This window comes from Rutidosis leptorrhynchoides, chromosome 1, assembly GCF_046630445.1.
Source record: "Rutidosis leptorrhynchoides isolate AG116_Rl617_1_P2 chromosome 1, CSIRO_AGI_Rlap_v1, whole genome shotgun sequence".
Classification (NCBI taxonomy): domain Eukaryota; kingdom Viridiplantae; phylum Streptophyta; class Magnoliopsida; order Asterales; family Asteraceae; genus Rutidosis; species Rutidosis leptorrhynchoides.
The window spans coordinates 551,282,140-551,296,713 of record NC_092333.1 but is presented as its reverse complement, the minus strand read 5'-3'; the positions used below and the strand labels follow the sequence as shown (position 1 = coordinate 551,296,713).

The 14,574-nt window shown below is 30.6% G+C and overlaps 1 protein-coding gene across 1 annotated transcript; it reads left to right on the top strand.

Moving 5' to 3' along the window:
- Positions 1-10,167: 10,167 nt before the first annotated feature.
- Positions 10,168-10,779, top strand: LOC139843530 (chaperone protein dnaJ 20, chloroplastic-like). The gene has a single exon (XM_071833635.1). The coding sequence runs from the start codon at positions 10,168-10,170 to the stop codon at positions 10,777-10,779; it is 612 nt and encodes a 203-aa protein (XP_071689736.1).
- Positions 10,780-14,574: the final 3,795 nt, after the last annotated feature.

Genomic DNA, 14,574 nt, shown 5'->3' with positions numbered 1-14,574 from the left:
GACGTGTTCTAAGGTCAAAGCTGAGCATCAGAAACCATCAGGTCTACTTCAACAACCCGAAATCCCGGAATGGAAATGGGAAAACATTACCATGGATTTCATCACTAAACTGCCAAGGACTGCAAGTGGTTTTGATACTATTTGGGTAATAGTTGATCGTCTCACCAAATCAGCACACTTCCTACCAATAAGAGAAGATGACAAGATGGAGAAGTTAGCACGACTGTATTTGAAGGAAGTCGTCTCCAGACATGGAATACCAATCTCTATTATCTCTGATAGGGATGGCAGATTTATTTCAAGATTCTGGCAGACATTACAGCAAGCATTAGGAACTCGTCTAGACATGAGTACTGCCTATCATCCACAAACTGATGGGCAGAGTGAAAGGACGATACAAACGCTTGAAGACATGCTACGAGCATGTGTTATTGATTTCGGAAACAGTTGGGATCGACATCTACCGTTAGCAGAATTTTCCTACAACAACAGCTACCATTCAAGCATTGAGATGGCGCCGTTTGAAGCACTTTATGGTAGAAAGTGCAGGTCTCCGATTTGTTGGAGTGAAGTGGGGGATAGACAGATTACGGGTCCGGAGATTATACAAGAAACTACCGAGAAGATCATCCAAATTCAACAACGGTTGAAAACCGTCCAAAGTCGACAAAAGAGCTACGCTGACATTAAAAGAAAAGATATAGAATTTGAAATTGGAGAGATGGTCATGCTTAAAGTTGCACCTTGGAAAGGTGTTGTTCGATTTGGTAAACGAGGGAAATTAAATTCAAGGTATATTGGTCCATTCAAGATTATTGATCGTGTCGGACCAGTAGCTTACCGACTTGATTTACCTCAACAACTCGCGGCTGTACATAACACTTTCCATGTCTCGAATTTGAAGAAATGTTTTGCTAAAGAAGATCTCACTATTCCGTTAGATGAAATTCAAATCAACGAAAAACTTCAATTCATCGAAGAACCCGTCGAAATAATGGATCGTGAGGTTAAAAGACTTAAGCAAAACAAGATACCAATTGTTAAGGTTCAATGGAATGCTCGTAGAGGACCCGAGTTCACCTGGGAGCGTGAAGATCAGATGAAGAAGAAATACCCGCATCTATTTCCAGAAGATTCGTCAACACCTTCAACAGCTTAAAATTTCGGGACGAAATTTATTTAACGGGTAGGTACTGTAGTGACCCGAACTTTTCCATGTTTATATATATTAATTGAGATTGATATTTACATGATTAAATGTTTCCAACATGTTAAGCAATCAAACTTGTTAAGACTTGATTAATTGAAATATGTTTCATATAGACAATTGACCACCCAAGTTGACCGGTGATTCACGAACGTTAAAACTTGTAAAAACTATACAATGACATATATATGGTTATATATATAGTTAACATGTTTTTATTATAAGTATGTATCTCATTAGGTATTTTAACAATGAGTTATATACATAAAAATGAGACTATTAATTTAAGAAACTCGAAAACGATATATATAACGATTATCGTTATAACAACGTCTTACTAGGTACATATGAATCATATTAAGATATTGATACACTTGGTTAATTATGTTAAATGATAAGTAAATATATTATTAAGTGTATTAACAATGAAATACATATGTAAAAATAAGACTACTAACTTAATGATTTCGAAACGAGACATATATGTAACGATTATCGTTGTAACGACATTTAACTGTATATACATCATACTAAGATATATTATATATCATAATATCATGATAATATAATAATTTAACATCTCATTTGTTATAATAAACAATGGGTTAACAACATTCAACAAGATCGTTAACCTAAAGGTTTCAAAACAACATTTACATGTAACGACTAACGATGACTTAACGACTCAGTTAAAATGTATATACATGTAGTGTTTTAATATGTATTCATACACTTTTGAAAGACTTCAAGACACTTATCAAAATACTTCTACTTAACAAAAATGCTTACAATTACATCCTCGTTCAGTTTCATCAACAATTCTACTCGTATGCACCCGTATTCGTACTCGTACAATACACAGCTTTTAGATGTATGTACTATTGGTATATACACTCCAATGATCAGCTCTTAGCAGCCCATGTGAGTCACCTGACACATGTGGGAACCATCATTTGGCAACTAGCATGAAATATCTCATAAAATTACAAAAATATGAGTAATCATTCATGACTTATTTACATGAAAACAAAATTACATATCCTTTATATCTAATCCATATACCAACGACCAAAAACACCTACAAACACTTTCATTCTTCAATTTTCTTCATCTAATTGATCTCTCTCAAGTTCTATCTTCAAGTTCTAAGTGTTCTTCATAAATTCCAAAAGTTCTAGTTTCATAAAATCAAGAATACTTTCAAGTTTGCTAGCTCACTTCCAATCTTGTAAGGTGATCATCCAACCTCAAGAAATCTTTGTTTCTTACAGTAGGTTATCATTCTAATACAAGGTAATAATCATATTCAAATTTTGGTTCAATTTCTATAACTATAACAATCTTATTTCAAGTGATGATCTTACTTGAACTTGTTTTCGTGTCATGATTCTGCTTCAAGAACTTCGAGCCATCCAAGGATCCATTGAAGCTTGATCCATTTTTCTATTTTCCAGTAGGTTTATCCAAGGAACTTAAGGTAGTAATGATGTTCATAACATCATTCGATTCATACATATAAAGCTATCTTATTCGAAGGTTTAAACTTGTAATCACTAGGACATAGTTTAGTTAATTCTAAACTTGTTCGCAAACAAAAGTTAATCCTTCTAACTTGACTTTTAAAATCAACTAAACACATGTTCTATATCTATATGATATGCTAACTTAATGATTTAAAACCTGGAAACACGAAAAACACCATAAAACCGGATTTACGCCGTCGTAGTAACACCGCGGGCTGTTTTGGGTTAGTTAATTAAAAACTATGATAAACTTTGATTTAAAAGTTGTTATTCTGAGAAAATGATTTTTATTATGAACATGAAACTATATCCAAAAATTATGGTTAAACTCAAAGTGGAAGTATGTTTTCTAAAATGGTCATCTAGACGTCGTTCTTTCGACTGAAATGACTACCTTTACAAAAACGACTTGTAACTTATTTTTCCGACTATAAACCTATACTTTTTCTGTTTAGATTCATAAAATAGAGTTCAATATGAAACCATAGCAATTTGATTCACTCAAAACGGATTTAAAATGAAGAAGTTATGGGTAAAACAAGATTGGATAATTTTTCTCATTTTAGCTACGTGAAAATTGGTAACAAATCTATTCCAACCATAACTTAATCAACTTGTATTGTATATTATGTAATCTTGAGATACCATAGACACGTATACAATGTTTCGACCTATCATGTCGACACATCTATATATATTTCGGAACAACCATAGACACTCTATATGTGAATGTTGGAGTTAGCTATACAGGGTTGAGGTTGATTCCAAAATATATATAGTTTGAGTTGTGATCAATACTGAGATACGTATACACTGGGTCGTGGATTGATTCAAGATAATATTTATCGATTTATTTCTGTACATCTAATTGTGGACAACTAGTTGTAGGTTACTAACGAGGACAGCTGACTTAATAAACTTAAAACATCAAAATATATTAAAAGTGCTGTAAATATATTTTGAACATACTTTGATATATATGTATATATTGTTATAGGTTCGTGAATCAACCAGTGGTCAAGTCTTACTTCCCGACGAAGTAAAAATCTGTGAAAGTGAGTTATAGTCCCACTTTTAAAATCTAATATTTTTGGGATGAGAATACATGCAGGTTTTATAAATGATTTACAAAATAGACACAAGTACGTGAAACTACATTCTATGGTTGAATTATCGAAATCGAATATGCCCCTTTTTATTAAGTCTGGTAATCTAAGAATTAGGGAACAGACACCCTAATTGACGCGAATCCTAAAGATAGATCTATTGGGCCTAACAAACCCCATCCAAAGTACCGGATGCTTTAGTACTTCGAAATTTATATCATATCCGAAGGGTGTCCCGGAATGATGGGGATATTCTTATATATGCATCTTGTTATTGTCGGTTACCAGGTGTTCACCATATGAATGATTTTTATCTCTATGTATGGGATGTGTATTGAAATATGAAATCTTGTGGTCTATTGTTACGATTTGATATATATATAGGTTAAACCTATAACTCACCAACATTTTTGTTGACGTTTAAAGCATGTTTATTCTCAGGTGAATACTAAGAGCTTCCGCTGTTGCATACTAAAATAAGGACAAGATTTGGAGTCCATGTTTGTATGATATTGTGTAAAAACTGCATTCAAGAAATTGATTTCGATGTAACATATTTGTATTGTAAACCATTATGTAATGGTCGTGTGTAAACAGGATATTTTAGATTATCATTATTTGATAATCTACGTAAAGCTTTTTAAACCTTTATTTATGAAATAAAGGTTATGGGTTGTTTTAAAAATGAATGCAGTCTTTGAAAAACGTCTCATATAGAGGTCAAAACCTCGCAACAAAATCAATTAATATGGAACGTTTTTAATCAATAAGAACGGGACATTTCAACCGCCATCTCCATTATATGCTCGGATGGGCCGCCTTGTGAACATCGTCTTCTTGATTCCATTCTTGGTTGCATTATCTTACAAAATAAAAAAAACTATTCTATTTCCTATACTATTACAAATACAATATAAATAGAAAGACGACATGCAAGTCGTTTAATAAATTATTACATTCATCCCGAATAAATAATAAACACGACATGCAAGCCGTTTAATAAATTATTACATTCATCCGAATAAATAATAAATTAAATCATACAACCAAACATCCACACAAGGGTCTTATTGAGGCAAATACTACCGATTTCATACAACAATCACATACAAAACAAATGGAGTGCCAAATATCCATTTTCATGAAACATGTTTCGATAAGGATTGATTGAAACAACACTTAATGGCACTTATAATATTCAATTCTTGTTTACATAACATATGTATGTAAACCCACTTTATATTTTGTAAGTATGGTTTTCATGCCAAAACCATCCAAACAAACATATTAAGTGAATTAAAACATGTTGGAGATTTATACACTTTACCAAAGCATAAAGTCTAAAATTAATAATTTTAATTTTCTCATTTCATGTAAAACATGAAATGAATTCATGTACTTTATTTTCCTAAACATTGAATCTTTAATAGTCAACATGCAAGTTACAATTTTTAATTTTCGGAATTATTTTTGGCAGATTCATACATCAACTTTAAATGGTCATATCTTACTCATTTCTAATCCGTTTTAGATGAATTTTTTTTTCAAATTTAAGTTCTTTCAGTTAGCTTTCAAATGCAATTGGCCTCATACGAAAATATGGAGTTTAAAGCCTCGAAACAGTCCATGGAAGATAGACTGTTCAAGCTGAAAAAAAACTTAAAAAAAAAAGATTAACCATTTAACATTTTGCCAAAACCAAAGATTCAAATGTTATTTAGGAAACATAAAAACACAAATCATGATAATAGTTTTGTATGTTTGTTATGCATAATCATCTCCAAGTATCATGCATACACATTCATCAAAACGATTATCATAAGAAAAGTTTGCTAAAACTTATACAAGATTGCTCGGATACCACTTGTTGGAGTATGATACCAAAACATAGCGAGCGGAAGCATTTTAAAATTTTACAAAATCATACTCTTCCAAGGACCCATGTACAAAACTTTTAGCAAACAAAATATAAATCGAACAAGAGAAAGTTAGATTACAACCTTTGTAGCCTTTCGGAAGAATAGTTCCTCTAAACGGTAGACACCCAAAGTTCCAACCTTTATTTAATATATACCTTCTAATTCTCTAATTCACAAACTATTCTCTACCAATTTAAAACCCGTTATTCCCTTTTGTTATTAGATTCACCGAACCAAAAAAAAGGGAAAAACACTTGTGAAGTGTTATAGATTTTTGTTCTCTTTTCTTGATCAAGATGATTAAAAAAAAAACAATTGGAGAGAGAGTAGTCCTATTTTAAAGATACTGTATCGGTTTTTATCTTAACAAAACAAGCATGCCATCTTTTGTGTTTTTTGAGGTACACATGTGTCTCCTTAGCATGCATTTTATTATTATTTTATTATAAAACAGTAACATGCTTTCAAGAATGAGATGCATAGAATTATGATGATGCATGTGTTAAAGGCAAAAGCTGGCATCCTTTTATTTTTTTAAGATAGTGTGTAAATTTAATTTACACACACAACCTACAAGTTTAGTTAATAAGTTAACAAATTAATTAAACTAATCTTAAAACTTATTTAATTTATCAATCCATTAACAAATGATTAACAAATTAATTTCCGATTAGAAGGTATATCAAACAATTTACAATTGGCCTTTGTGTGTGACCGAATATGATAAATTGGCTTTATATTATTTAATGTCATGGGCATACCTTCGGAATATATGTACCACGGTCAAACCACGATTGAATCGTAACCAACCCGAGAACATATTTCCAACAATATCCATAGTGTACATGTTGTTCTGGTGCTCAAACTGACGCGTTTATAAGTAAAAGTCAACACATAAGTCAACTAGTCATGCAAGTCAAACCAAAAGTCAAACTTAGTCAAAGTGGTCAACCAAAGTCAACCATATCATTAGGTCATGCCAATGTTATCATAAAGTCAAACCAAGGTCAACTCATAAGTTTCATATAGTCGTTTAGTCAAATAACGTTTACTAGTTTAGCTATCGTATGTTTTCACAATGGTCATGCAATCGGACAAGTATAGTTCACAAATGACACATCAAACAATCATGAAAAACTCCACATCATAAGTTCATGTTATAAGCTTTCTAAAAAGACCAAGCACGCTATCATACGATTCCTAGAACTCACGTAGCATGCAAAACATTCAAGTTCAGTTTCTGTTTGCGCATCAGTTTCGTTTTAATTATCATTTAATCTAGAACATAGTAATTAACAAATGGCCAACTGGAGATGACTCTAAACACCTCAAATCAGTGGTAATATAATCAAATAAAACCAAGTAGCCAATTTGTACAGTTTTAATCAACTTGTCGGACTTTCTGATTTAGAAAGAATCCAGACCTTTAGTTTCGGCGCGCATATAACACTTAGCAAATAAGACTTTCAGAGCTAGACATGTAAACAAGATATTCTAAGAAATATGCATACAACAACATACCAGAAGCACAAAGTCCAATTCAACTTCTACTTCATGCTAGACAATTATTTGTGCAAAATAGACAGATTCGATCCCATTCAGGTAGTCGTTTTCGGGGTCGAATATAAAAGCATCTAGAAACATTTAGCATGTGAAGTCTACATGAAATATCAAGTACTAATCATGCACTTTACAGAATACAAAAGATTGGTTATCAAAAAGCATGTTAAATGGTCGTTTGGTCCATGAACAAATTACTAGTCAACACGTTTTACCGCAAACATTCAGGTAGTCATAAAACGACTTTCACAAATCCAATTACTATGAATTCCTAGTTCATTTTATGTGTTTTTCAGTTCTTTATCCATCTAGCATCAGTTCATAAGCCAATTCAATTAACACAAATTTCAGTTTTCATATTATAGCATAATTACATACCGAAACTTCAAACGATCATAACTTAGGCTATACAAAACGAAATCATGCGATTCTTGTGAGAAGAGTTAATAATTTTTTGATAGCTTTTCATCTAGATACTTTTCATTTACAAAAAAAATGATTACAATATTAGTAGCATGCCTTTTAAATTCGGGATTCAATTAAAACACACAAACCGAGTAAATTAAAGACTAATATCATGCATACACACATAGGATTGAGCAATAGACCAACCAACACTATGTAATCTAAAAAAATCATATTTATAAAATTAGGGTTTGTAAATATACCTCAAACAAGAAATCAATTTGTATCACTATATAGAGAACGATGAGAGGAATCACTTTGATGTTGAAGGTTTGATCTAATTTCAAGTTTTTGATGGTGAATTTGGGTGATGATGATGATGAACGACTTTGAGGGATGGGAAGGGGTTTGATCGACTAAAATTAGGTTAGGGAGAGTTTAAAGTGTTTTGATTTAATACACTAATTAGCTTTAGGGCCTAATTAAGTAGTTAATGGATCAATTAAGCAAAAAGACCCAAATTAAAAGTCAAGGGAGAATAATTTTGGCCCTTAGGTCATAAAAGGAAGTTTTTGGGCTAATTTGAACTAGTTGGTACATTTATAGTGTAGCCCGTTAGGTGTCGATAGGTTCTGTGGCCCGAAAATGCGAACCGAGTTGCTAAACATTAATTTTTCGCGTTTTTAATCTATAAAAATTCCAATAAATTTAAAGTGTCTTAAAAACATAATAATTATATAATATAATTATTAAAAGTGAATTACATTATGTTTTGGCTTGCTAGTCCGCTAAGTGTGGTTCGTTTCTAGTTGCCGTTAACCGTACCGAGTTCTCGGAACGTTAACCGATCGTTAAAACGTATCCCACCAAGTTTAATTCATTAAATATATAATAAATTAAATAAGTTTTTATCAAAGTGAATAATTATTAAAAAATAATTATTTTATAAAAATTCGACCATTTCGCAATCCCGAAAGACTTCTATTGCAGTTTTCAAAACTGTATCGTTTTCTCAGTATTTCAAAACATGAAATATGTTTTCTGATTAATATATTCATATATTAATTATAGTAGTTCTTCAAGAACCAAGTATGCACTTGATTAATATATTCATATATTAATTATAGTAGTTCTTCAAGAACCAAGTATGCACTTGATTAGATTAAATACACAAAATTCAAGTAAGTTCCGTTAAATAACTTAACGGTCAGTTAACGAAGCTTAACGGAAATAGCAGGGTTGTTACATTATCCCCCCGTTAAAGAAATTTCGTCCCAAAATTTAGTGCCCGTCGGCTGGAGTTGTTTCGTCTGGAAACAGTTGGGGATACTTTTGGTTCATCTGGCCTTCAAGTTGCGGATACTCGTTAGGAGTAAACATAATTATATTGCACCCAAGAAAACCTCCGAAAGAACCTTGTTAGAATTGGGCAGAGTCCATCATTTGCAAGAAACTCCTAGATGACTCCATAATCAATTGGAAAGCAAATTACATGAGACTCGAACTCGAGACCTCCGAACACTTATAAAGGGACGGTAACCACGGTTTAAATTTCAAGTGACTTATGAAAGTTCAAATTTCATCCCAATCTTTTTGTTATTTTGTGTGTCATACCATTTTTATTGCTCAATGTTAATAAACATTTATTAAATAACTCGATGGAAATATCAACCTCCATGTAAAATTATACCAAAAAAATTACTTAATATACATTTTAAAACAATAACCTAATTTTTTTTTTTTGAAACGGCCGAAACAATAACCTAAAATTGACATACCAATATGCCATCTGCATACATTTTGTATCTACAAGTCTACAACGTATACGAGTATAACATTAACATTTAACGAGAACGATATATTCTCCTTTTAAACTTTGGTATGGAACTTTAAGACCCCTCCCTATGGTTAGTTACCCGTTCATTACCCTCTCATTACCCGTAATGAATCATAGGCACGACTTAGTTATCCGCATTAGTTACCCGCACTCACCATGGATTTAATGGAAGAGTTTTGGTTAGTTATAGGAATTGTGGCTCCCAGTGACTTTTTATTGTTGGACTTGATGCTTTATTGCTTGTACGTTATATATTAAGAGGAGTATTGTTTTAGCCATGATAGGGAGTGTTTAGTTATGAGTTAGTTATAGGATATTGGTGTTGATGTGGCGCTGATGTGGAAAGTTAAGAGGATGAATAATTTAGTTACGATAGGGAGTGGTCTAATACAAGCCTACTTTTAAGCCGTCAAGTATTATACATCTAGACTATTAGTTCTAGAAGTTTAGATCAAGCTTTTATAAGTAATTTATTTCTCTTTTCTAAAATTTAATAATTTTTTTATTTTTATAAAAAAAATTCCCTGAACGACTTTTGTCAGCTGTCCCCATAATGTTGTCCACTATAAAATGACACAAACACACATACGCATTCCAACACAACAAAACAATGAATTCCAAATCTTTTCCTTCAGCCAGTCAATGTCTCCTAAACTCATCCAATAACAAACCACTAATTTCATCTTTCACCCCTCAACTTTCATTTACTTACAATAACACCCCTGTCAAGATTCCACGTATTTCGATCCGGAAACATAATATTACAGCGAAAGCAACCGTCGCCACTGCCGCAGCAATACCGGAAACATTATATGACTTACTTGGTATTTCAAATAACGGAACACTGTCGGAGATTAAACATGCGTACAAAAAAATGGCGTTAAAGTACCATCCTGACGTGTCACCACCTGATAGGACGGAAGAATATACTGTTAGATTTATTCGGGTACAAGATGCATATGAAACTTTATCCGACCCGGAAACTAGATCCGTATACGATAGCTGTATGGCGAAAGGAATTCAATATGCTTTTTCTGGTAAGAGAAAAACCCGGTTTCATCCGAGGTCCAGTGAAAAGAACCGGTGGAAGGAGATGTGGAGCGGGCAAATTTCGGAGCTGACCCGGCGGAGTAAGATGAATCCGGGAAAAGAGATGTCGTGGGCAGCCCGGATCCGGAAGCAACGGAGCGAATCACATGCTAATGGGTGGGGTCAAGACTAATGAATAAAGCAAAATATCTGTATATTATGGTTTTTTTACGGAGTAACTTATTTAAGCACTTTAGTACAGTAGTTATTTTGTTTAGCATGTGGACAAGTGTTTTTATAAAATCAAAAAAAAAAAAAAAATTATTATTAGTATTAATAAACATATTATTGTTATTGTTTTATTATGATTGTTATTAGTAAACTTATTAAAATTTATCAATTTTGTGATTCTTAATATCACAATTATTTATAATTATTATTAACACAATTATTATTATTATTGATATTACTATCATTAATATTATCTTTATTATTATTATTAGTATTTCGAAATTTTTATTAGTAAATTTATTATAGTTATTATTAGTATTAGTATTTTATTATTAATAACATTATAAATATTAAAGTTTATGAATTATAATCAAATATATAAACATATTTATATAAATACTTATAGATATATATATATATATATAATACAGATTTACATATATAAAAACACATATACTGATTTATATTTATATAAATACAATTATATACATTTATAAATAAAAATAATCACGTAATTCATCCTAAGAGAATTAAAAATCAGTTCCTATCATTATAAACTGTTTTATAAATCGTTTATTATCTACAAACTGGTACGACCAATTCCAATTAGTCATATAACCAAACAAATTCTGTTGAGAATCAATCTTACTTTTCTTATTTTCTTTCTGACGGAATATTTTCTTTGTCTAGCCAAATTAACTATAATACAAATGTTAATTGAGATAATCCAGTTGTACTTATATCTGTTAGGCTTTATATAATCTTCTACTACTGCAATCTGAGTTAAAAACAGATAAACCAAATGAAAATTTGAAGAACCTGCACGACTGCCCTGTTCTTGTTCTTATTTTTCAAAAATCTCGAATTCAAAACAATTTCCAAAATCTATTAATGCAAAGATGTTAGAAATCTTGTATTCAAACTATCTGGAACGTTTCAATTCTCAATTCTTACTATTGATCAAGAATTTTCAAGTCAAAGTTTAATCTCAAAAAGTCAACTGGATCGTTCATGGTAAAATTCGAATTCATCTTTATGTTTTAAGTTTATTTGAGGATTCATAAAGTTTATAACATTGATTTAAAGCCTTTTTCATTTTGGAATGTTAATCTAAAATGTTCAGAAAATTAAAATTTGATTTGATGTTCATAGTTTTATTAACTTTGATATTCAATATAACGAAATTGAATACATTTTAAAAATGTAGAAATGTAGTCGTGTTTAGAATCTATTAATCAAACTATCTGGAAATTTACAAGTTTTAAATTATCGTATTAATCATTAATTGTCGAGTCAAAGTTTAAAAACGAAAAGTCAAAGGAATTGTTCATAGCAAAATTCGAAATGGTTTTGATGTTTTCTGTAAAATTGATAATTTATAAAGTTTATATGAATGGATTGAAACCTTTTTCATATTATATGTATAGTCTAAAACTTTCAAAAATTTCAAATTGGATTTTGTGTTCATACGACACCTTTAGTACCTGTTACAGCTTCCTTTTAATTTGTTTTTCTGTTTTAAAATTAATGTGATCAATCAGTAATCGTTCTTACATCTATTTTATATCCTAAAACTAAATATTGGAATCATTGATAACTGGTTTTGATCCTGGGTCAGTTACGATGAAGAAGAAAAAGGAGAAACAATAATTCGGGTTAAATGAAAATGGGTGGGAGTCTAAACAGAAAAGTAGCAGCAGAGTGAATGGTTTGGTTATGTGTCGGGTGAGCGAGAGGTCGCAGGTTCGAGTCCGGTGTCGGGCAATTCTTTTTAAAATGGCTTTCTAAAGGGTATACACTTCATTTTAATATTTTTATTATTATTATTATTATTATTATTATTATTATTATTATTATTATTATTATTATTATTATTATTATTATTATTATTATTATTATTATTGTTATAATGATTAATGTTATAATTATTAACATTATTATTAATATGATTTTGATTATTACTATTATATTTAGCATTAATATTATTTTAATTACTAGTATCATAACAATTATTAGTATTACAATTATTATTATAAGTATCATAATTTTTATTGTATTTATTATCATAATTATAAGTATTATATCTATTATTATTATTATATATTACTTATGATATTATTTTTATAAATTTTTTAAATTTAACATTATTATCATTATGATAAAAACTTTATTATTATTATCATTATGAAAATAGTACAAATTATTATCATTTTCGTAAATATTAGTAATAGTATCTTTTTTTGTAAATAATAGAATTTCCAATATTAACCTAAGTATTATTATTTATATTATCACGAGTATTATTATTATGTAATTACCAAAATAAGTATCATAACTATCATTTACAGTAAAATTAATATTTTTACATTTGTTATCAGTAATAACATTATTATTATTATCAATAATAGAATCCTTAACGTTATTATCTTATTAATAATATTAAGTATTATAATCATTTTTTTCACTAATAACATCATTTTTGGTATTATTATAACTTCTATTATTAATATACGAATGATATATTTAATACACATAACATAACAAAAGCTAATATTTTTATATATAAAATGAATATATGAAACACATATATACTATTAATATTAAAAGGATATAACTAATAAATTTATATGTATATTTGTTCGATTACTATTATGTATATTGATAGATGTACAAATGATATAGGTTCGTGAATCCGAGGCCAACCCTGCATTGTTCAGTTCCGTCGAATGCATATTTTTACTACAAAATATCGTATCGTGAGTTTCATTTGCTCCCTTTTTAAATACTTTTGCAATATATATTTTTGGGACTGAGAATACATGCGCTGCTTTTATAAATGTTTTACGAAATAGACACAAGTACTTAAAACTACATTCTATGGTTGGATTATTAAACCGAATATGCCCCTTTTTAGTCTGGTAATCTAAGAATTAGGGAACAGACACCCTAATTGACGCGAATCCTAAAGATAGATCTATTGGGCCCAACAAGCCCCATCCAAAGTACCGGATGCTTTAGTACTTCGAATCTATCATGTCCGAAGGGAGTCCCGGAATGATGGGGATATTCTATATTCATCTTGTTAAGGTCGGTTATCAGGTGTTCACCATATGAATGATTTTTATCTCTATGCAGTTTGCGAAATGCCTGATATGAGATTATGTTTATGAGAAATTGAAATATGAAATCTTGTGGTCTATTAAAATATTGAAATGATTGATTACGATAAACTAATGAACTCACCAACCTTTTGGTTGACACTTTAAAGCATGTTTATTCTCAGGTATGAAAGAAATCTTCCGCTGGGCATTTGCTCATTTTAGAGATATTACTTGGAGTCATTCATGACATATTTCAAAAGACGTTGCATTCGAGTCGTTGAGTTCATCAAGATTATTATTAAGTCAATTATAGTTGGATATATTATGAAATGGTATGCATGCCTGTCAACTTTCGATGTGATGAAAGTTTGTCTTTAAAAACGAATGCAATGTTTGTAAAATGTATCATATAGAGGTCAAATACCTCGCGATGTAATCATATGTTATTGTATTCGTCCTTATGGATTAGGACGGGTCGCTTCATGTGGTATCAGAGAGGTGGTCTTAGCGAACCAGGTCTTGCATTAGTGTGTCTAACTAGTAGTTGTTAGGATACATTAATGAGTCTGGACTTCGACTGTGTCTGCATGTCAAAAGTTTTGCTTATCATTTCGTATCGAAAATTACCTGCTTATCATTCTTAGGAAATTACCTGC

Excerpts from the sequence above, each read along its gene's own strand:
- LOC139843530 (XM_071833635.1), top strand. The coding sequence starts at position 10,168 with ATGAATTCCAAATCTTTTCCTTCAGCCAGTCAATGTCTCCTAAACTCA.